Below are 23,691 nucleotides of genomic sequence, written 5' to 3'. Positions count from 1 at the left end.
CTGCTTTGCCCGAGGTGGGGGTGAGGGGCACTAGGTATGTCAAGGGGGCCATTCCCCTGCAGGGCTAGGCCAAACCAGGAAAGGCTCTGCTCTGGGAATAGTCCTAGAGCAGCCCAGTGAGGGACCCACGTGTCAGTCTGGGAGGCAGGCGTGCCCTGCAGTTCCCATCCAAGCTGCTCCAGGCCAGCTATGCTCAGGCTTTGCTGGGCCCCCTCCTTTTTCCAACAGCACACGCTGATGTAGCCACATGTGAAAATACACCCTATGCAGCATGAGGCCCTTGCCACATGCCAGGCCTGCAGGGCTACATCCCCCACACCACTGGGCCAGATGCTCCCCCCCTCCCCCAGCCTTCGTCTTAGAAACAGCAGCAGCCAGCAGGACTGGTGGGGTTGGGGATGCTGAAGCTCCTTTGGTGCTATTTGGTTCCAGCACCATGAGGTTCTTGCGAGCACCAAGGCCCCTCTCCAGCCCCTCCTCTCCCCCCCCCTCCCTGTTTGCTTGGATTTTACTCCTGTTTCTAATGTTTTATACGTGGCAAGAAAAAAGAACTGAATGCCAGGTCTGTGCATGTACTAGGGTAACCCTCCTTGGGGTGGGAGCGGTGGGACAGGGGGACTAGAGGGGAACTAGCTTGACCCCTGCTGGCTCTGCTAGCCACCACCTGAGTGCAAAAACCATCCTCCCTGTGCCCCTTGGGAAGGATGAGGGATCCAGCGAGAGCTCTGGTCTACACTGGCCTGATTGCTCCTTCTTGTTCTTTAGAATGGTATTAATATATAAACCCCCCTTCAAAGCAACACCCGTGTCTGGCCTCTATTTTACTCCAGTTCAGGAGATGACGCCCTTCCTTCTCATCTGCTACCCCATGGTTGTGCTAATGCAAGCCCCTCACCACACCAGGGCCTGCTCTTAGCCCAATCCCTGGGCAGTGCCTGACACACTGAGTGGGGCAGGGAGTTGAGAGCAATGCTGACAGGGGCAGGCTCCAACTGGTAGTGGGCTTGTAACAGCATAGTCAAGACCCAACTCTTCCAGCAGCTCCCAATACAACACTGCTAAGGTCACATGACTGCACATAGCAGGGACCCGTGGTGTGCTTGCAAGTAGGGGTAGAGGCATATTGCACTGCTTCCAGGCTAATCATCCCTGTCCCCCTGGTACTAGTAGGGTGAAAGCTGCTCCCCTGAGGCAGGTAGGTGCCAAAAACAGGGCTGGCAGACAAGGGAGGGCTAATGCCCTGCTTGTAATCCAATTCAAACAAAGCAAAGCTAGGCTAAAAGTAATACCTGGAGTCTTAGCTGGAGGAAGCACAGGGCAGTTGCAGCCTGGCAGAGTGGATGGCACTGCTAACAACTGGATTAGAGGGAGGAGCCACTGAGGTTCAGGACCCCCTGCTGTGCCCAAACTTTCTGTAGCAAGCACCTCTCCTTACCCACCATGCCTCCCCCAGAATACACCCAAAAACGCATACAACCAGTGCCCCACTGCACTAGCTGCCCTCAGCTCCAGAGCAGAGCAAAAGCTCCAGGGCTTTTTTCTTTTTAAAGTGGGGAGGGGAATGGTCGAGGCCCATTCCCACAGCTGCTTCAGCTCTTCCTCAGAACAGGATGGAGAGAGGAACTGGGAAGCAGCAAGTAGCACAGCTCCTAGAGCCCTATGGGCTCTGCCAGAGGGGGTGATAGTGCATGGCCCTGCAAGAGGAGAGCAGGGACAAAAGCCCTCCACACATAAGCTTCCTACAAATCCTTTATTGGCTCTCCCACACACACGCACACACACACAGGCATCCACCCCAATGCAGCTCCAGCAAAAAGAAACCCATCCTCTTGCCAGCTGGGCACAGACTTGGCCTCACCTCATGGAATGGGAAGAGTCAAGCAGCAGAAGTGGAGAGCTACTGAGAGCAAGGGCACTGGCCAACTTGCTGCTCTCCACCCTCATGGTAAGTGCTACAGCGCAGCAGCAGGAACCCCCTGCTGAAATGCCTCTGCAGCAGCAGGAACCCAGGTACTGGGAGGGGAGGCCCTGCCCCAACCCCTACAGCAGTAGCTGCCTCTGCCTTTTGATGGAAGGCATCTTAGGTCAGCCTGCCTCAGCCTCTCCTGGCTTGCCCCAACGCGAGGGTGGGTGTCTGGTGGTCCACACCTTACACAAAATACTGACTCAGGTGACTCATATACTCTTCCTTAGCACGGCAGGAGGTTGCTTTCAAGGTCCCCTTCCAAAGGAGAATCTAAGACTGCCCCTGCCCCCGTTTTCCTTGTGCCAAGCTCATGGTACAGATGCTCAGTTTGTTCTGAGGATAGAGAGCAAGTCTGAAAAGGCAGGAAGGAGCCAAGGTGGTGGGGACTGAAGATACCTATGGAGTTGTATTGAAGCTGTTGATGGAAAATCCCTGTTGCAGCGCAGGCCGTACTCAAGACCTCTCAGAGAGAGTCAACAGCTGGTCACTCCAAGGCTGTAGGGTAGCTAGGCTTCCTAGCACAGCAGAGTGCACTGCAGGAAGCCAGCTGTACATGGGCAGGAAGAATACTTCCACCTCCTGGCCTCCAGCTGGCACACAGCAGGGGAAGAAAGTGTTTAGAAGGGCCCCTCCTGGGGGGAGGTGGGTGGGCAGCAGCAGTAGAGGGCAGCAGGACAGAACTGCGAGGCTTGCACCAACAGTGCAAGACTCTTGCTGTCAGTGCTGAACACACAAAACTTGGGCTCCAGGGTGGGGAAAGGACCGCAGCTAAGGGATGGTGGTGATAAGGCAGCTCAGGCCAGTAAGCAAAAGGCCCTTCATTCTGGGCAGTGCCTGCTGTTTCAGGTAGGGCAGACAGGCAGAAGTGGGAGGGTGGCATAAGCCATGCCTGTTACACCCTCTCTTTCTCCCTCCCCTGCAAGGAATGAGCAAGAGCCATGGGGGGGAAGGTCACAGCACTCCCCATGCTCAACAGGGAGGAAACAGAGGAACCAGGAGACACCCATGAGCAAGACAGAGACAGAGACAGTAGAGGCAGAGTAACAAGCCTCATGGGATGAGGAAAGCCCCCCTCAAAGCATCAACTCTGAAAAGCAGAGCCCACAAGTGTGTGTGGTGGTGGGGGGGGGGTCCCCAGGGAGCCCCAAGAGGCACTTCACAGCAATTTCTGCTTCTTTGGGCTGCCAGCAGAGAAGATGCTGCCATCCCAGCGGTGGGGCCCAAACCACCTGCAGCTAAGGCCCTTTCCGGTGCAGTGGTACCCATGGGGGCAGCAGTGGCGCTTGTCATCACAGCAGATACCCTATGGAGAGACAGGATAGATCAGTATGTGATCAGTCATCCCCCACCACACCCTCTGCCTCCACCCCACAATAAAGCAGCAGTTCCCACTGTGCTTTAATGGTGGTGCCTCCCACCCCATAATGCCCAGCAGGCATGGAGGGGTGAAGGGGAGAGAAGGAAACAGTCCAGGGCACAGCTCACAGAGCAGGGGCCAGGCACCTAAAACCATATGTTGTGAACAGCTCTTTTCTATGTGGGCACCAAGCCAACCCCCACCTCCCCCTGTCCAGAGCAGCCACCCCAAAAGGCAGCAGGGCTCCTTTGCCCTGTCTGCTACCAACCTTCTTGTAGGGGCAGCAAGCCCAGGCACCCGTGGATGCCCTGCAGCAGGTCTGGTTGTCATGGCAGAAGTGCGTGCTATCACAGGCCACATCGTTGCTGGGCTTGGGGCTGGCTGGCAGCAGCACAGCTGAGGGGCCCAGGCCCTCAGGCAGTGCTGCCTGCTGCTTCTCACAAGTCTGCGCCAGCAAGTTGCAGGTGTAGCCCGCGGGACAGCAGTGCTGCTCATCCTTGCAGCACACGGCCTGGGTGATGGAGGAGGGGCGCAGTTGGTGCCTTCATGAGGCACCAGAGAGAGCAGCCTAACGAACATGCTCACCACAAGACATCCAAGAAGAGGACCCCCCCCACCCAAAGTCCTGGCTCCTGCCTCACTCCATTCCAAGCCACTAAACCTCTCCCCGATCTGGGAACAGCATCCAGGAATCCCAGGGTCCCAGCTCCCGCTTTAGGCTACTGGAATCCCCTTCCTTTCCCAAAATGGGGTTGGAGGCAGTGGGTGCCAGGACTCCTGTGTTCTGGTTCCAGAGACAAGACTCCCAGCACACACGGATGGAGGGGGAATATCAAGGTACCTTCTCACTACTAATCCCAATCCTCAGTCCCAGCCACTGACTGCCCCCACCTGTCCACTCATCCCTGTTCCGTGCACTGACAGAGGCAAGGGAAGAGGCTACTTGGAAGGGGGTGCCTGGCAGACTACCTAAAGGGCCCTTGAATGCCCAGAAGGGAGCTGCCAGAACAGCGCCCCCACCCTGTACTCACATTCGGCAGCTGGCAGCAGGCCCAGGCACCTGACAGTTTCTTGCAGCAGGTCTGCCCATCTTCACAGCTGAACGTTGCATTGCACTGCACATTCTGGACCTGGGGGGCACTGGTCACATGCACCCTCACTGCAGACATCCTCAATGGTTTGCTCAGGCACTTGCCATGTTCCAGGTCACAGATGTGGCCTGCAGAACAGCAGTGCAAGCCATCCGAGCAGCACACAGCCTGGGCAGGGAGAGGAAGGGGGAAGGCTCGCTGTGTGGCACCAACCAGGTCCCACACCTCCTCCTCTAGCTGGACCCTAACCTGCAACTGTACTGTATTGTCGCCTGGCTGGGCACTTCAGGGAAAGGACAGCAACCTGCCATCTGCCAGCAGGTCTGATCCAGGCCACAGCTGATGCATTGCCACAGACCCACAGCGTGGAGCTCCCAACCTCACACACCTGAGGCAGGGGACAGCAAGCCCACTGTCCCTCTGGTCCTGGCACCCTGCAGCAGGTATCTCCATCTGGACAGGAGTGTTGGTTGTCACATTTCACATTTTGGTCTGCAGAGGTCACACTCAGCAGGGCTGGGGTCTTCTCCAGCCAGGGAATGCTGGTGCTGCCTTGCAGGCAGCTACTTCCCGTTGAGTCACACTTGGAGCCCTTGGGGCAGCAGTGGATGAGATCTGGGCAGCACGTGGCCTGGGCAGGAAAGAAGCACAGGCCCCCAGTATGAGGCTCCTCAGCCTTTGTTCTCCAAGAACATCCCTGTCACCATCATCTGCCACCCCCGCTTCCCGGTCCTCTGCTTGTGCCCCTCCTTCTTAACCTGCAGCCTTGCAGTCATAGTCCCAAGCTTACCCCACAGCTTGGCTCCCAACTTGACCTACAGCCCCTGTGACCAGCCCCAGAGGGGAAATGGAAGGGGAAATGGCAGAGTCATGATGAGCCCTTGCACTCTTCCTAGTGACATGGACACGCCTCTTCCCCCAAAGTGGACAACGGGAACAAAGACTGCATGCTGGCTCCAGGGCCCACCACAGCCAAGCCCCACTTGACAGCCACTTCGCAGCTTCCTGGAGAGCCCTGGAGCAAGCAGACTCACCCCAGCTGCACTCCTCACCTCTGGAACAGGGCAGCAGCCCCAGGCCCCTGCCACCACCCTGCAGCAGGTGTTTTCATTTGGACAGGACATTTCATCATCACATTTCACATTTTGGCTTGCAGAGGTCACTCTCACCAGAGCCAGGGTCTTCTCCAGCCAGGGGATGCTGATACCACCCTGCTCACAGCTGCCTCCCTCTGGGCTGCACTTGTAGCCTTTAGGGCAGCAGTGCACGTGGTCCTGGCAGCACGTGGCCTGAGCAGGGAGAGGGGAAGATGTCCAGCACAAGGCTCCTCACAGCCCTGCCCAGGGAGTTTTCACCACACCACACCAGCACTGCACCATGCAGAGTCACTGGGTCCCCCAAAGCCCCCTCAAGGTTACCCAGTTCTTCCAGTAAGATATCCTGGCCTTCCTCCATGCTAACAATGCCCCCCAAACTTCTGCTATTAGGAATGTCACTGGTACACTACTCCTATTTGTATCAAAGTCCATCAACAACCAGTCTCTCAAGACTGGCCCCTGAGAAGTGCCACTGGGAGCCTTGCTCCAGCCCAACAGTATCCCTCCTTTCCCCCTTTCCCCTTCAGCCAGCCCACTCTCTGCCTCCCCAGCCTCACACTAATTCCCATCTTCACCAATCATTTCCCATATGACAGTGTGTCTTGCCCTGGCAGGATAGATCCCCTGGCATTTCCTTTTTCTAAAAACCTGGCTACCAGGACAGTCACATCAGTTAACATGCAGTACACACACTTTGTTTTCCATTACCTTACTCTCCCATTCAAAACAGGTTCTAGGGCCTTGCATGCAACTTCAGACCATTAGGCCTGTGGCTGCCCAGATCACTTTCCCTCCTGCTTCCTCTCAAATAAAAAGGACATGTGCTGATCTCGAGTCATAGGGCGCCAACCCTGACTTGAGCGATTTAGTAAGACTCCTTGCTCCTGGACATGAACTCTCATGTCAGAGCTCCAAGATGGAGTGGATGTGTTCTCCCTAACTGGGGCAAGTTAAGCTCAGTGTACTTTGCTTTCACTTGACCTGTGGAATATCTATGTCCCCACAGTCCTCCCCATTAGCCATCCAGCTTTTGCTCCCTTGCTCAGAAGCAAAGGGCTGATCTGGGTACAGGTTCCTACCTCATCCTCACCCCACTTCCTCCACTCCAAGCCATTTTTTGGTTTTCCTGGCCATAGTCAGGCTTCCTCCTGTGTGACACATGCTCACCACACACCTGTGGCAGAGGGCAGCAGCCCCAGGCCCCTGTCAACAGCCTGCAGCAGGTATTTCCATCTGGACAGGACATCTGGTCATCGCATTTCACCTCTTGGCTTGTGGAAGTCACTCTCACTTGTGCTGGGGTCTTCTTCAACCATGAGATGGTGGCACCACCCTTCCGGCAGCTGCCCTGCCCTGGGTCACACATGTACCCCTTGGGGCAACAGTGGATGTGGTCTGAGCAGCACACAGCCTGGGAAAAGTGGGGGTGGGGGATTCTGGTCATACACGGAGGCCATGAGTAGCCATGGGGGCAGGAGAGCTCTAGACAGGACTCAGGCCTGCAGAAGGCAACACAATGCCTCAGGGACCCACACGACTAGCCTGTCAGGTACCTCTGCGAAGGGACAGCAGCCCCAGGCCCCTGTCAACAGCCTGCAGCAGGTATTTCCATCTGGACAGGACGTCTGGTCATCGCATTTCACCTCTTGGCTTGTGGAAGTCACTCTCACTTGTGCTGGGGTCTTCTTCAACCACGAGATGGTGGCACCACCATCCTGGCAGATGCCCTGCCCTGGGTCACACGTGAACCCCTTGGGGCAACAGTGGATGTGGTCTGAGCAGCACACAGCCTGGGAAAAGTGGGGGTGGGGGATTCTGGTCATACACGGAGGCCATGAGTAGCCATGGGGGCAGGAGAGCTCTAGACAGGACTCAGGCCTGCAGAAGGCAGCACAATGCCTCAGGGACCCACACGACTAGCCTGTCAGGTACCTCTGTGAAGGGACAGCAGCCCCAGGCCCCTGTCAACAGCCTGCAGCAGGTATTTCCATCTGGACAGGACGTCTGGTCATTGCATTTCACCTCTTGGCTTGTGGAAGTCACTCTCACTTGTGCTGGGGTCTTCTTCAACCATGAGATGGTGGCACCACCCTTCTGGCAGCTGCCCTGCCCTGGGTCACACATGGACCCCTTGGGGCAACAGTGGACATGGTCTGGGCAGCACACAGCCTGGGAAAAGTGGGGGTGAAGGATTCCAGTTAGCAGGTATACATGGGGGACAATGAGGGCAGGAAAGCTCCAGACAGGAGTTAGGCCTGCACAAAGCAGCGCAGTGCCACAGGGACCCATATGACCAACCCATCAGGTACCTCCGAATAGGCACAGCAGCCCCAGGCCCCAGTGCTCAGTTGGCAACAGGAGTTCCCATCTGGGCAACTTGTAAAGTCATCACATTTCACATTCTGAGCTGGAAAGCAAGACAAATAGCTGGAGCCAGGTATGGGAGCCCCACCTTCCTCAACACACATATAGCCACACAGTTCCATAGGGGACTACAGAGGTGTACTTTGCCTTGGACAGCTTTGTGAAGTGTGTCACACTGAGGGAAGGGTCCTGTTATGGAGACACCCACCAAGCTAACTGAGGAATACTGTGCCTGCGGACTAGTGCCATCCCAAGGCCATGTTGGCAATAGCAAGGGAAGGCAAAGTAGGAACACCAGTACAGCAGAGGGGAGGGTTCCCCCTACCCTGATGCCTTGAAGCAGTCCCAGGAGATGCAAGGTGAAAACAAAGCCAGCCCCCCCTTCCTGCATTACCTGAGCTGGAGACTGCTGGAAGCCTCGTGAGTGGCTGCATCTGGCCCAGTGCAGAAGTGCATTTAGAGCGCTGCAGGTCACAGGTCGTGCCCTGAGGGCAGCAGTGCAGGTGGTCACTGCAGCAAACAGCCTGCACCCCAGGAGAGAACCCACAGGCCATAAGACTCCTCACACGCCAAGGGCTCCCAAAACCAGAGCCACAGACTCCATTCCCCAGCAGCCACATGCATGGGGTGAGGTTTGGGACCAGCCATGAGCTCAGCTTCCAGCATCAGAAGAGCAAGACCCAGCCCCAGGGTTCACCCTCTAGCCTACCTGACAGGCCCAAAACCCAGTAAGTAGCAGCCACTTCCACTTTCTGGGCTGGAACAGCTGAGGGAAGGCAGCCAACTCAGAGCCTCATATTTTGGAGGACAGTGATGTCTGCACAAAGGGACCTCGGCAAATCCACAGGCTGTGAGGGACCTTCAGTATCCCCAGATTTTGGATGGGGCACAAGTGTCACAGCATTCCCCCCCACAGCATGCATCCCATCATGGGGATTCTGGCTGGCATCTGAAGTCTCCACATCACAAAATTTGGTGCCTGTGGCTTAGTTTAAAAGAGCTGTCCCTTCCTGGAGGGCCTGAAGCAGCCCAGGGCAGATATAGTACAGAGAGGAAGCAGCAGCAGCCAGGAACATAGTGCTGCCATTCACCCAAAACACAGGTCTCGTTTGGTGTAGTTGTGGCCTCTGGGCAGTGCCCATGCCTGCTCCATGGCACCACACAAGGTAACCCCATAAGATTCCCAGACCCATCCTTTCCATAGGAAGATACCACCCTGCCCCAGGTGGTGGCTGTGCAGTGCATGGCACCACTGCTAGGCGGCATCAGTGCACTATAGGCCCTGGCTTCAACCTGCCCACCTCTCTCCAGGGACAGAGCGTGCCAAGACCAGGTATTGCCTGGCAGTGCTTAGGCACCGCCATGCCATGCAGGTGGAGGATGGGGAAGAAATGGATCTTCTTAAAGGAGCAATGCATGATCTCAGTGGGTCCACTGGACAAACACAGAGCTCAAGTCTCAGGAGATGCCTGGCTGCCACACTGAGGGTAGGGGGGGAAATAGGCAGATCAGAGTACTTCAGGGCAGAAGAGAGGTGTCATGTCATACCCTCCCCCAGGTCTCTTGCAAGGGCCTCACTCACATTCTGCAGAGGACAGCAGCCATACTGGTTAGTTGGCAGCTGGCAACATGTGGCACCATCTGGGCACATCGACTTCTGGTCTGGGCAGGTGATCTTGTCAGCCAACACTGGGAGAGGAGGAGATGTGAAGTGAGGGGAGCTGAGAACACAGACCATCAACCCCTGGCTGTCCCAGCTGCAGCCCTGCTGCCTCATATAGCACCTCCAGCTCCCAAGACCAGGTGTGAGCAGGGTTGGAGCAGCCTTGGGGTGCCACACTGTTGAGAGGAACTCCCAGACTAGCCCTGTGCTACAGCAAACACCTCCCAGGAGCCAACAGCCCTCCCCAAGCTTCACTTGCTGCTTCTCCACCTCAAAAGGGGTTGAATAAGGCCAGAGGCCTCCACAGACATGGGGAGGTGGGGAAGTGTGGTTGCTGCTTAGCTCCACCCAGGCAGGAACAATTACCACATCTGCCTGCAGCTGGGGGCCAGGGAGGCTGGAAGGTCCCAGCTGGAATTTGGTCAAGGTCCCATTTCACTATTGCCCAAGCAACCCCCTAAATGATTCTTTTCCATAATGATGGGCGAGAACAGCCCTGGGGTCTCTGCAGGGGCACAGCATGTAGCACAGAGGCCACAGAATCCTCTTGGGATAAGGCAGATTGGACCCTCCTACAGGCCAGACACCAGATCCCATGCCAAGTACAGGGGGGCCCAGACTCCCCGCCTGGCCCTTGAAAGCCCACCCAAAGGGCAGCAGCAACCCAAGGGGACATCTCCTCCATACCTACTGCCCCTGGCCCTGGCATCCGTTTCCTGGCTGGGAATTTCATGCGCATGGGGTGGTCCCCATCAGCTGACAGGCACCGGGAGTGAGCCAGGTCACAAGTAGTGGCATGAGGACAGCAGTGCACCTTGTCCACACAGCAGGAGGCCTGTTAGAGAAGGGGTTATTAGCACCAGAGCAAAGGGGAGCCAGGTCCCTTCCTCTGCAGCTCCATCCTTGGGGAATCCAGAGACCTGCTCCCAGACAACCACAGGAGCTCAGCCAGGTGCCCTGAGACAGCTTCACCCCCTTTGCTCAAGTGGGACCTCCCCCCAGCCTGGCTGTACTTCCAGTGCTTCTGTGGGCTCCTGAGGTCAATCCTGCTCTACAGCCCCTTGCTATCCCTGCCCTGGGCACCCCACGTCAGTTTTGCCAGTGCTCCTCAAGCCCATCCCACAATACCCTACATTTCTACCCCGGGCTTCCCCCTCCCCAGAGGTGCTGGTGCCTCTCAATCTTCTGCTGCTGCCCCACCCAAATTCTCCTCTTGGTGCTCCCTACCTCTGGCATAGGGCAGCACCCCCAGGTGCCATTAACAGTTGCACAGCATGTGGAATCATCAGGACACTGTGATTCACCGTCAGGACACTGGACAGCAGCCAGGTCACGAGGATCTGAGAAGAGCAAGGTCAGAGTCTGGCACAAGAGCACCACTGTGCCAGGGGGAGGGAGGAGGGAGGGGAAGGGTTGGAAATCTGTTTCAGCATGGCTCTAGCCCTGACTGCTTGCTGCCTCACGCAGGCCATGTGGAAGGGGCAACAAGGGCAAAATGGCAGCCTGAACCACAGATCAGCGTGCTCCAGTTGGCAGCCAGGTGCATGGTTCTCCTCCAGAGGGAGATGTGGAACATATTCCCACCCCTGCCAGTCCCACAGCTGGAGAAACCTCCACTTCCAGTGCCCACAAGAGGCTAGGTACATGGAAGGACTAGGCTAAATACGGGCACATGACAGATGAGTGCAACAGCCACTGTACAGGTGATGTGAAGAAACACACTTGGTGGAGACCCTGGTATCAAGCAGCCCAGTGATATTTGGTTACATTCAGGATACAGGGTTAGAGGCAGAGGCCAGCAATGCCAATGGCAACCCAGTTGGCCACATAGCTTCCTGGCTAACTGGGGAGCCAGAAGAGCCATGGGCCCTCACCAGCTCAATACCTGGAAGCGTGAAGCAAGATTTGCTGTCAGCACTGCAGTGGGAGCCTTGGGGGCAGCAGTGATGCCCATCAGCACAGGAGACGGCCTGCAGGAAGAGAAGGGTGGAGAGGGCATTGCCATCAGGTCTGGATATGGCAGAGAGAAAAGTCAACATCTTGCAGGAGTAGCCAAATGCCAGCCCCTCCCTTCCATGACCGGGATGAGATGGGGCTGGGGACTCTAGCCCACACAGCTCTCCAGGTGCATCTGCATCATCTTCCACCTTAACAGGTAGGAAACAGCCACAGTGAGTGGGTCTGCATCCAGGGCAGAGGAGGGAGAATAGGACTCAGGAGTCCTAGCTCTCAGATGGAGCACACTGCATCCCTCACACAAAAGCAGATGCTTCTCTCTCTTGCTGGAGAAAGATGAGGTACACTGGCAGAACCTATCCTTTAGGACTGCCTCTTCATGCCCATGCTCAGCCCACCTAAGGGCAGGGCTGGCACCGAACAGCCCAATCCAGCCCAGCCATCTCCCCCATGGGGTGATGGATACAACTACTTGTGCCCCAAGAACAAAGCAGGCAGGAAACCTATGTGATCCTCCCCTGCCCCAAGGCATTCACCTCTGACAAAGGGCAGCAGGAAAAGGAGCCAGCCGAGGTGCGCAGGCAGGTGTACTCTGCAGGGCACTGGGTACCATCAGGACATGTTGTTCTGGAGGGCTCAGTCACAATCCCCGTCTGGATCATAGGCAGGGACTTCAGGAAGACCTAGTGAAGAAGGGGGAAGGTGGCTGAGGATTGGCTGCTGGGAGCCCTAAAGCTGCAGACAGGGCCTCCCACCTACCCACACTGGCTCTAGGTCACAGTACAAAGCAAGGAGCCGAAAGGCTGCCTTGGGCTGACCCTCCAAGAAGTTCACCAGACCCCATCTCCTCCTGCGGGGGCACAAGAAACAGATTCTCACCCCATAGGGAGAGGCACTGTACAGGAAGAGCTCCCAGCCCAGGAGGGAGGGCGGGAGGAGATTGCTCACATGCAGAATCTTCCCCTAAGACACAGTCTGCTGCTTGCATGGCAAGCACAGCAGAGGGCCTTGGTTGCAGAACTGGTTCCTTTTGGCCACTGTGCAGGGCCCCAGTGAAACTGGACTCCCTTCAGAGGTCACTAGAGAACAGGCCTGGGGGCTGAGGCCGGTCCAGGAAGTGAGATCTCCTCCCTGCATGGGGAAGCAGCTGCCAGCATGTGATGGGGAAGGCTAACCGCAGCTTCCCAGCTGGTCACTGAATCACAGTCAGGCCCTGGTAGCAGGGGTTGGGCTGGAAAGGAGTGCTGGCTGTGGCAATGCCCAGCCTTGGCCCCTGAGCCACCCCCAGGCAGACCTGCCTGCCCCTCACCTACAGGCTCTGCCGTCTCCAGGACTGGTCCCCTCCAGACTTCCCCAGCCTTCCAGGCACAAAGCTGGCTGCCTCCCGAGTGCCCACCCCAAAGCACTCAGCCTCGAGGGCAGCTCAGGCCCCATGGGTCCCCACTCAATACACAGGGACTGGGCAGAGCTCTGTTGATCTCGATCTTGTTTCATACAAGCCTCCAGTGTAAGGGGCATTCAGCTCCTGGTCAGACCACAACCTCTCTGGAGTGGACTCTATGCTCAGCCCTTGCTTAGCACCCCCTTGTTCCCCCACCCTGCAGCACCCACACCAACTGCCCTCCTATACCACAGCCTTGTGGGGAGCTCAGCCCTCAGCGCAGCCCATCCCCTACAGAGGGTTTCTCTGATGCCCCTTCAACTGTGCTGACACCATGAGAGGAAACAGGCACTCACCAGAGACAGCGGGCAGCAGGCATAGCCATCCCCACCTGGCTCCTGGCAGCAGGCTGAGAATCCTTCACAGACCCGTCCATCAGGGCACCGCAGCGAGGCCACAGCGCCAGCCAGCACCAGCCACAGTGGCACAAGGGTCCACATCCTTGGGTAGGGCATCTGCAAGAGACCAGCCAGCAGCCATTCAGTGCTCACCTGCAGGCAGCAGCCTCGCCCCTGCAGTCGCGCAGGGGACCTGCCTTTCACGCTGGGCAACCAGTCAGATGCAGGGCTAAACAGGAGCCCAGTGGGCCTGCACTTGCAGCACGGGGCAGGGCCTCACCTGCCCTCCCAACCCCTGCCCTTGGAGGGGCTCTATCCTAGTGGCTTGGCCCAACAGGGATGGGGGGGTGGAGATGGGAAGGGAGAGGGTCAGGATCTTTGCTATGCATGGATGCTTTACTTGGTTCCCTTACTTACAGGGAGGGGAAACCCTCATGTTGCTTTCTATTTGCCTTCCTCAGCCCTCCACAGCTAGTAGCTATCTGCCCCTCCCACTCTAGGGCTGTCCCCATGCTGAGTGTTGCCGGCACCAGCTCCTGCTGCCAGGCAGAGGGGCAACAGCTGTCATGCAGTGATGTGGTGAACATCTGGATGTGCCAGCAGAGGCCAGCAAGTGGCAGGGGAGCTGCAACTCAGCTCTGGTATTGGCCTCAGCTCCTCCCTCCCAGCTCTCCACTGCCATAGCTAGGAGCCTGCAGCACTACAGCTGCCCCAGTTCAGATGCTCCCCCAGATCCAGCCCACAATGTACTGCCAGGTGCCAAGACACCCCAAAGGCCCAGGGCATCCACCGCCTGTGACCTGCTGTTGAGAGACGCAGAGGCAAAGCAGAGTGCTATGGGAGGGCAAGTGGAGGATCTAGGCCCTCCAGACAGCCACAGCTCACACCTCTCCCTCCCCTCCTCACCAAGGCAGCCAAGCTACCCAAGCAGCAAAGTCCAACCTGATAAGGCCTCCTCCCTCCCCCTTCCCACAATAAAAAAAACTCAGGTCCAGTAGGGCCTGGACACAGCCTAGCAACAGGAACAGGAACAAAAGTCATTTATTAGGACACAGTAGCATGGGGAAACAGCCAGACTTGACATAGGGTCCGCCCTGCCCCCTTACTCCATGGCTTCCCAGCCAGATCCACAAGTGGGAGGAGCACAGCCTCTGGGTTAGGACACAGAGCTGGGCACCAGGACCCTGGATCCCATATGTGGTGCCATCAGCTTTTTCCCTCCCCGCAGGGACCAGAAACCCCACACCTGAAACACAGGCAGACAGAAAGGGACAGGGCATCCTGGGTGGGCTCCTGAGCTTGGTGTGATAACTTCAGAGGCACCATCTGCCATCTCCTTCCTGTGAACAGGGCCCATTGCTGTTCACTCCCCCCCCCCCCAACACATGCTCTCTCCAGCTGAGCCACCTTCTGCAGGCAACCAAGGCAGGGGGGCAGCTCATGGCCTCCAGGGCAGGCAGCTCTTTCACACAGGCATGTGGCTTCTGCCATGTGCTGAAGGAGGAGCAGACAGGCACCCCTGCTGCACCCCCAGGTGAGCTTTCTCGACAGCTCTGCCTGCTCTGGGCCACAAACACCCAAAACACCTACAGCATCAGCCCCTGCTGCACAGCTCAGGGAGCACCAAGAAGCTGCAGAGAGGAGTGTGCATGATGGGTGTACATCAGCCTTGTGCGCAGGGCAAGCCTTGAGAGCTGAGCTTGTGGGATGGCTCCAGGCTCCCCACAGCCCTGCAGCAGTCCAAGAAGCTGGGCAGTCAGGCTCCGTGTCACAGGGAGATCCCTAGCACCTGCGCCTCGATGGCAGGCAGGGGGCTACCCCAGCTTCCTCTGCCCTCCAAGAGGAGGAGCACTGGGACTCTGGGATTCTCCCCTCCATCAGCCTCACCTCCTCTCCTTGGGAGAAGGACAGGAGCTGTTGAGACAAGGGCTGCCAAGCTCCTTCTTCTCTCAGTGGCTCCAGAAACCCAATTCCCACTGAAGTGAACGGGACCACAGCATCCTTCCTGTCCAGGCAGGTTTTCAAATATCAGCGCAGTCCATTCTCAATGCCACAGGCCTCGCTGGGGGACTGAAGACGAGTCACTGCCCTGTCCATAAGGTGGAGACCACAGCACTGAGCCACTGCCCTAGGAGGGGCATGGAGCTGGTTTCCCAGTGTCCATACAGACTATGGACAGACCAGAAGCTGCACTGTTCCCAAGCCTGGCACAGTCCTCTGGCCTCCTCCTTCCTACAAGGGCTAGAGTGACCACTACCCACTGTACCAACAAGATGCTGCCTGGCCTGAAAAACCACACCCTGGTGCTCCAGAGCCCCTAGAGGGAAAGCCACAGGAGATGTCCAGCTCACACAGACAGGGCAAAAGGACCTGCAGAGCCCCTCTGCCCTGCTGGGAAGGGAGAGAAGGTAGGGAGATGGACAAGCTATCTCTGAGCCTCAGAAATGACAGCAGGCCAGCTCCACAGGAAAAAGAGCAGCTCCCACAGCTCCCCAGGCAAGCCAGCCCCAGCACAAACAGCACAGCAAGGCATCTGCACACACAGCACTCCTCCTAAAGCAGCTGAGCACTGAGAAGAGGAAGGAGCGGCGTGCAGTCAAAATGCTGAACTGGTATCAGGAGACCTGGGTTCCAGGCCCCTCTCTGCCACAGACTCCCAGCACGACCATGGGGCTGTCGCTTCATCCTGCCGAGATTTAAGACCTCCATACCTGACCTCCAGGGGACAAATAAAGCAAGTATCTTAACTCTGGCAAAGCATATTAATGCTGGCAAAGCATACTTGATACCACTCTCCCTGGGGCTGGGAAGTGCTGAGGGTTAGCTGCACCAGGGATCTGATTTTCCCATCAGATGAAGCACCAGTGTTCTTGAGCTGGATATAGAAAGAGAAGGGAGCGCTCCCAAGCCTTCAGGTCTGCAAGCACACAGCATGTCCAGAAAGTCAGCTGCATGGAAGACTCCGTAACCGGGACTGCTGCATCTGGCAACAGAGTCCTGTGAATGTGGCCCTGTGCAGGCCATCCAGGGAGCCTGACCCTGGGCCTGGCCAAGTCTGGGAGACAGCAGAGCCAAAGGAGAGCAGGCAAGATGTACCTCTTCCCCCTGCTACCCTCCTAATCTCTCTCTTTGGTATCTTGCAAGCTCGAGCCACCAGACACAACATCTACAACCACAGCTTGCCAGATAACATCGTTTTGTGGTGCAAGAACCCAGCATAGGGTGTTTATCTTGCCCACTGCATCTCAGCTGACAAGGCCAGACTCTACCAAAAGGGAGGTTACTGTCATCCAAAAGCCCACAGCGTGTGGGACAGGGAGGGGTAAGGGGGGTGGGCTGTGGCCTTACTAGCCAAAGGCAGCCCTGTGGCCCCTCTGCCCCCACCAGCATATGCAAGGAGCAGTCTCTTACCCAGGGCCAGACATCTCAGGCACCAGCCTTTTCTAGCACTCACCCAAGGAAACTAAGCTAACAAGAGGGGCTTGGTCCCTCACTGGGGAAGCACAGGGAGGTATCTCCCATAGATGCCAGGGACCTGTAGGCAAGGAACTGCTCCCGCTTCCCCAACCAACCAACCTTCCTTTCATAACCCCTTGCAAGTCACAGCGCCCCCGAGGCCTGCTTCCTCCCGGCTAAGGGACTTGTCCAGGATCCTGCACTACCAGAGCCACTCTGGGCTGACAGACAGGAGAGATGGGTCAGAAAAGAAATCTAAGGAGCTGGGAGATGCATCAGGTTACATCATGAAGTTACTTCTCCCCCAGCTCACCACTGAGGCCATCTCCAGGCCTCAGAAATGAGGTCTTATTACAGCCATCACCAGAAACCAGCCTCAGACCTGCATCCCTGCACCCTCCAGCCGCAGGAGGGACCCCTATTTTATACAAGAAGCAGTCAAGGCCCAATAAGTGGCTGCAAGTCAGCAACAGACCCAGGAAGAGAGGTTCAGACTAGTGGATGGCACTGGCTCATGCCAAACTGCAGAGTCGATCCTGGCTGTCTGTAACAACCTCCTGCCCCGTAAGTGCTCTGAACCACAGGATCCTCCTTGGAAAACCAGTTCCACCAACTGTAACCAGGAAGGAGCCATCGCTGTACCTGGCTGGGACCACAGCTCCTGGAGTCCATGTCTGCTCCATTTCTACCCCCACCAGTTAATCCAGGCCAGACTCCTTCCCACCCCTCACCTCAGCTCAGCTCCCCACCTGACAAAGGGATAATGCCTCCATCCGGGGCTACACCCACCTCTCTGCATAAGCACTGCCAGAAATGCCTTCAAAAGACAGTTCAGTTCATGCCTAGGCACAGTGGACAGTGGTCATCTTATTATTCCTTGCATCTTTCTAGTCCATAGAAACATGTGGGCTCCAGAGCAGCTCCCCCAGCACCCATTTCACCCCCTCACAAACACTGCAAAGCCCTGTGAGAACCCCTCTCACCCCAACCAGCCTCTCACTATTGAGAAGTGACTTGTCATCACTCTCACAAGCCACAAGCTAGAGTGGCATGCAACTTTGGACAAGTGTCAAGTCACCAGCTTTTATGGCAAACAACATGCGTGAGACCCAGAATCATGGCTGTACCCCACGTGCACAAGAACAATGTGCATGTGGGTGGGTGCAACGGTGCGTGCAGTGGGGCGGGGAAAGAGGACTGGCAAACCCCAGCACTTCTCACTTGATTCATGTGGCCAGTTTCTAATAATCATTTCTGAAAGCCAAGTGGGAAATGAAACTCAACCTAACTGGGAAAATAAAACTGAACAGACTAAGGTCAGAGACCAAGGGCTTATCTATCCAAGGAAACAGCCCAGAGGGCAATAATGCACAAATTCCACCTGTGGATGTTCTTATGCAGCGATAAGGAACTAGTGCTCTTTACACCCCCTATTTACTCTGCAACAGGTATTGCAGACTAGTTTCCCCCAAGGACAAGTCCAATATAAAGAAGCATGCCCAAGCCAGGCAGGGCCCATTAAGGGTGGAAAAGCCTCCTTCTCATAAGATGCTGACCCCTGCTGTGGCTGACAGCATTTCATCTTCTAGTATAGGGCTGAGGAGCTGGTTAGACCATTGTTACAATCCTACATAGCTCACAATCATGAGGTTGTATTTCAGCTGGGTTGGGTCCAGCAACCCTGTTGCAACAGTATCTCCACAATATTTGTTTCCAGTGTAGACAAGAATCAAGAAGCAAAGTGGGGTGGGAAACAAAGCCAGCCCTGTTTTGCTGCACCTTCAAGCTCTTAATTTCCTTCTCATCCAACACGTTGTTATGCCAAGCAGCAAGGGGAGGCTCTCAGACAGCAGTGCCCAAGAGATGCATACAATAAAGGCTCTGGGGAGACCGGCTCCAGGCAAAGAATTCCATAAATTTGTAGAGTCTGGTCAGAACAAACATATGCTGGTTGGCTGATCCCACAAACCCAGCGCGAGCACCCAGTTAGCTGAAGCAGGACTGTTTACTATTCCAGCCATAAATGCAGAGGCAGCTGCTGTTTTCATAGCCAGGTCAAAGCAAAATTACAGAAGCTCCAGACTCAGATACTCGCTACCGAGGGGAATTCGCTCTCAGAAATTAGTAACCCACACAACCTGCCAGGCTCGTTCCAGCACTAGGTTAAAACCATCCTTCCTTGCCTCTCTAAGACTGAGGTACCAACCCCAGCACCAGTGAGGAGAGAGGGCTTATTTGCTTCTGCCTTCGCTACTAATAAGAGGTGCATTCTCAGCAAGATGATCAGCATCAGATCTTAGGGCAGGCAAAACTCTTTGAGTAGCTTTGAGTGCGGCAAACCAAGGAAACGCCACATCCAGGAACACACGGGACAGGAAATACAGCATGGGCCTCACCTGCCTACACTGCAGTAAAAGAAAAACTGCCTATGCCCAGTTTCCACGAGAACTGAATGAGCTTAGGTACACTGACATCTTGCTAAAAAGTCACCTGCTTTGGCATTGAAAACAGCCTCAAACACTGAAGGGACGCAGTTCCCCACAGAAGGGTCTAGCACAAGGATATCTCCCTCTGAAGAGTGTTACTTGGTCACAGACACCCCAGGATTCTGCTTCTGGGAAGGGCCCGATTTAGCGTGCTTGGCTACAGCAGCCAACATCTGCCTAAGGAAAAAATGTCAGGCTAACTCATTCATCCAAGCAGCACCACTAAAGTTTAATCACATGAACCTGGCTCTTTGTTCTTTCACACACATCATGGGATACTTCACAGACATGGGAATGAATTACTTCCTTGGTAATGGGCAGGGAAGAGCCAAGTCCTCAACCCATGCAGCACTTGCATGCACTTTATGCAGGGAAGGAAGGAAGGAAGGAAGGAAGAACAGGGGCAGCCATGTTCTCCCTGTTGTGCACGCAGTCCCATGTGTTCATGACAAGACCAGTTTCTACCTCACGTATTAACTCAAGCAGAAGCAGAGTGAAGCACGGGCCTAGCCGGGCATATGGCAACAGACCCATCACTGTCAGCACAGAACAATGTCAGACACCTGAAATCAACACTTTGCATACCCGTCTCTCATCTCTGGTGCCAGCTGCACTCAACTCCATCCACTCACAGCAACAAGGGGAACTCAGGCTGCTGCTGGGTGCCTGCCCTGCCCAGCACGGGACAGGCTGAGCAGTCAGCCGGGTTGCTGGGGCAAAGCAGCCAGAGAAGCAAGGAGGCGAGATGCAGAGCACAAGGGAGGCCCCTTGAGAAGGGAGAACTCCTAGTGAGGTGGCAGGCCTGGGAAGCAAAGGAGAAAGGAGGGTCCTTCCAGGGGCCCAACCCCACAAACCTGGGGGAGGAGGGCAGAGTGTGAGCCCCCCTGCCCTGCCCTGCCCACCCGCTATCACAGCAACTTCACCCAGAGCTGTGCCCCTCTCCCAGCTGGCAGCGGGGGAGCTGCACCCCTCAGGACAGTCCTCTCTGCCCTCGGCCTGTGCAACTTGAGAAGGTGGGCAAGGATGGGGTGGGGGGACAGAAAGGGCACCCCCAGCCCTGACACTCAACAGATTGATTTTTTTTAGTTTTTAAAGGAAATTTGTTTGTGTCCTAACGCGAATCAGCCAAACCCATTCCAAATCTGCCAGTCATTCAAGAGCCGCATTCAAGTCTCCTCCACCCCTGCCCGGGGCTTCCCATGTTTCCAAATCCTTTGGCGGACATCCTACGCGCAGGCCCGAGCCTGAAAGCCTGGGGTTCGGATGCCCCCGAGCCTGGCCTGCCCTCGGCCAGACGGCCACGGGAGCAAGCCAGGGGGACTCTCCCCGTGCCCTGAAGTCGGGGTGGAGCCAGGGTCTCGCCGCTGGAAATGGCAGCGGGAGGCTAAGTAAGCATGACCTCGGCCAGGGTGGGTGCCACCCCCTGCCACATTCGTGGCCCCCAGCCAGGAGGAAACCCAGCTTGGCGGTCAGGGTATTTCCCCTGCCAGGCGGAGCCCCGCTCAGCGCAGCGCAGCGCAGCGCAGCGCAGGAGGCCCGGAGAAAGCACCGACACCCCGCACCAGCCTGGCACCACCCCGTGCGGCGCGGCGCGGCCTGGCCTGGCCTGGCCTGGCCTGGCAGCACCCGCCCCGCCCGCGCGGTACCTGCGGCGGCGGCCCAGACCCGGCTCTCCGCCCGGCAGCAGCACAAGAGCCGAAGACACTGCCAGACGCCAGCCCCAGCCGCTCCCCCGGATTGGCCCACGGGCCCTGCCTACCTCTCCCCCATTGGTCGCTGCTCCAAGTGGGGCGGAGACACCCTGCCTTGCCTTTCCCGGGAATCCCCGGTCAGGTGATGACGGAGTCACATGACACATGGTTCCCCTCCCTAGCACCGCCGCCCGGCCGGGAGCTTGCAACACGTGCGATGAGATTCTCTGTGCTCAGGGGCGGAGCGGGCAGCCTTCCTCGGGGGCCGGGCTGGGGGGGACCCGCGAGGGGATCCAGTCCAGCCCCTGCTCTGGCTGGGTCATCCTTAGCCCAGCCCCCAGCAGAGATCCGGCTCGCAGGGGCCCGCAGACACGGCAAGTGTCCCCCAAGCCACCCGCCCCTGTGCTCAGCTGTTATATGCGACATTGGCCCTGAGTCCCTGCATGAAGAGGCATCTGGTTGCCTTGGGGGTTGATGCCCTTCTTAAGGGTGGATGGCTCATGTGCTTATCAATTAGGAGCTGCTAAGAAAAGATAGCCCTTCTGCACCACAAAGGGCTTGGAGTGGGTGTATTCTCTCTTCTGTGGCTGTCCTACTTCTCTTGCTGACTGCGTTAGCCCGGCACTGTTTCCCAACAGAGTAGGATGGATGGATGGAAGGGAGGCTACAGCATCTGCAGGCTGAGCTGTCAACTGCATAGAGGCACCTACGCAGCATATGGGTGACATTAGGCTCCAGTGTCGCTGGCTCTTGTGAATTCACTGCATGTAACATGTTTTTGGCCCGTTGTGGCAGGAGCCAAAAACTCCCAGTTTCATCTGATCTAAGGGTAACAAAATGAGCCTTCCTCACTCCCCCTGGTCTGTGCCTCACCACACTAAGCCTTGACTCCAGAGGTCACAAGCCCTACTCCAGATGTTTCCCTGCTCCTATTCCTATGTTCTACCCAGCTTTTAGTATTCACATGGTCTCCTCCTGCCTTCTTGTGGGGGTTGCTATCATTCACCCATTTTACAGCTAAAGGTAAGAGCTCAGAGTCTCTTGCAGAGACAGAGCCCAGGAGACTTACCTAATAGAGCCAAGCCAAATGACCTGGTGCAGAGTTACCCACCAATGGTCCATGCAGTGCCCTGTCTTAACAGTTGGTACCTCCCCTGCCTCATTTTAAAGGCCCATATTTTCCAAAGTGTTGAACATGTTGGGTGTTGAGCTCTTGGGCTGGATCCAGAGGTGCAGGCACATGTGGTTTGTGGTGCTGCAAACCACTTTGCAGTGCCACAAATTACATGACTTGCACATTAATCAGCTCTCTGTGCTGCTAGTTTGCAACACAGGGCAAAATTTGTTCCCAGGATTTCCCAGTAGCAAACCTCCACTCTAAAAAAAAGCAGTGCAAACCGTGCCAAAGTGGCATGGGGGACTGGGGGTGAAGGGGGAGACTGGGGGTGCAGGGGGGGCGGCAGGCTGCAGGGGCGCCCACTGAAGGCAGCTGTGTGCACTGTGGAGAGCCGGTGCTGAGGCACCAGCAAGCCACTCCCTAGTTGCCTGGGGTGTAGAGTGCACTAGGACTGGCTCTCCTCCTGCAGCACGTGAAGCAACAAGACACATGGGCCAGGGCATGTACTGGGGCACAAAGTAGAGATGTTGAGGAGTTCGTGAACCCTTGTGGAGCTATTCCCAAAGACACAGAGTCACTGTCAATCTCAAAATTTATTCAGCATGCTGGGCACTCTGAGTGAACTCAGAGGCCCCGAATAAAACTGTTAGAGGCGATTTATAGTTTACAGACAAGATGCGCGCGCAGGTGGGAATTTTCCACTGTGAAGGAAAACAAGATGTTTGGTCAGTGTGGGAAAACTCTTAATTGTTTCAAAACTGGTTTTTGGCTGCGTGTTAACTAATGGGGGGGCGGGGGGCTGTATCTCTGCTTCAGACTTCAAGGTGACGAGGCCTGTGTCTTAGCCTGTCCTTGAAGCACTGAGCCTGCTACACTATTATTTATGATTTTGTTAGTAAATTTCTACAATTCCCCCCTTTGATCCTGGCCTTTAAAGGCCGGGATCACTTTCTACTACATTTGGCACATATTGTCTATTGATTGTTGGACTTCTGCAGCCGAAGGGTAGGTACACGGTGAGGTTTTGTTGGGGTAAATACTGCAGGTTTCACGTGTGTGTGATGGATCCACGAATTCCTTTCGGCGATTTTGATTGCGGAGTGGGTGGTTAGTAGGACTTGGTATGGTCCTTCCCACATTGGCTTTAGGCAATTTTTCCGTCGTGGAACACGGACCCATACATAGTCACCGGGATTAAAGGGGTGTATCTCGCAATCAAAGGGTACAGGTTGCTGAACGGCAGCACGGCGCTGTAAAGAAGTAAGCTGCTTCTGCAAAGAAATCACATAATGGGTTAAATTCTCATCCCCCGCTAGCAATCCTGTATTTGGAGGAAGGAAACCATGGGTAATGTGGGGGGTGGATGACTAAATAAAAGCTCATAGGGAGATATCTTAACATCAGCTCTAGGCACGTTTGGCATAGCAAACAGTGCAAGGGGCAATGCCTCGGGCCACTTAAGCTGAGTTTCCGAACACACTTTGCCTAGAAGGGTTTTTAGAGTCCGATTTGCCCTTTCCACCTCTCCAGATGACTAAGGGTGATAAGGGGTGTGAAGCTGCCTAATGATTCCCAACACTGTGTAAATTGTTTGTAAGACCTGGGACGTGAAGTGATCTTCTTGATCTGAGTCAATGACTTGAGGTATGTTAAACTGCGGAATAATGT

General features: G+C 56.0%; 1 protein-coding gene across 3 annotated transcripts; it reads right to left on the bottom strand.

Annotated features, from left to right (window-relative positions):
• Positions 1–1,735: 1,735 nt before the first annotated feature.
• Positions 1,736–20,982, bottom strand: GRN (granulin precursor). 3 transcript variants are annotated; one of them, XM_090044282.1, is made up of 17 exons: positions 20,862–20,982; positions 13,232–13,390; positions 12,031–12,177; positions 11,424–11,508; positions 10,766–10,878; positions 10,226–10,373; positions 9,458–9,564; positions 8,270–8,399; positions 7,821–7,918; positions 7,444–7,680; positions 7,065–7,301; positions 6,686–6,922; positions 5,467–5,703; positions 4,803–5,045; positions 4,355–4,582; positions 3,592–3,834; positions 1,736–3,269 (listed from the first exon to the last, which is right to left on the bottom strand). In XM_090044282.1, the coding sequence occupies exons 2-17, from the start codon at positions 13,388–13,390 to the stop codon at positions 3,123–3,125; spliced, it is 2,796 nt and encodes a 931-aa protein (XP_089900408.1). In that variant the 5' UTR covers positions 20,862–20,982; the 3' UTR covers positions 1,736–3,122. The 3 variants fall into 3 exon arrangements, with proteins under 3 accessions (XP_089900408.1, XP_089900409.1, XP_089900410.1); XM_090044283.1 differs by having other exon boundaries at positions 5,584–5,703; XM_090044284.1 differs by lacking the exon at positions 5,467–5,703.
• Between the last annotated feature and the right edge of the window lie 2,709 nt (positions 20,983–23,691).

Source organism: Crocodylus siamensis, chromosome 4, assembly GCF_052110815.1.
Source record: "Crocodylus siamensis isolate JL-2025a chromosome 4, ASM5211081v1, whole genome shotgun sequence".
In the NCBI taxonomy this organism is placed as follows: Eukaryota; Metazoa; Chordata; order Crocodylia; family Crocodylidae; genus Crocodylus; species Crocodylus siamensis.
Note: the sequence above shows the minus strand (reverse complement) of the source record. Positions and strands in the feature narration are given on the sequence as shown.

Bases quoted from the DNA above. Each gene is read 5' to 3' on its own strand.
- GRN (XM_090044282.1), bottom strand. From the start codon at position 13,390: ATGCCCTACCCAAGGATGTGGACCCTTGTGCCACTGTGGCTGGTGCTG. The intron at 5,046-5,466 runs GTGAGGAGTGCA...TTTCCTGCCCAG, and splicing joins GCTGCTGCCCTGTTCCAGAG to GCCACGTGCTGCCCAGATCT. The intron at 4,583-4,802 runs GTGTGTGAGGTT...CTCCCTGCCCAG, and splicing joins CTTGCTGTCCCCTGCCTCAG to GCTGTGTGCTGCTCGGATGG.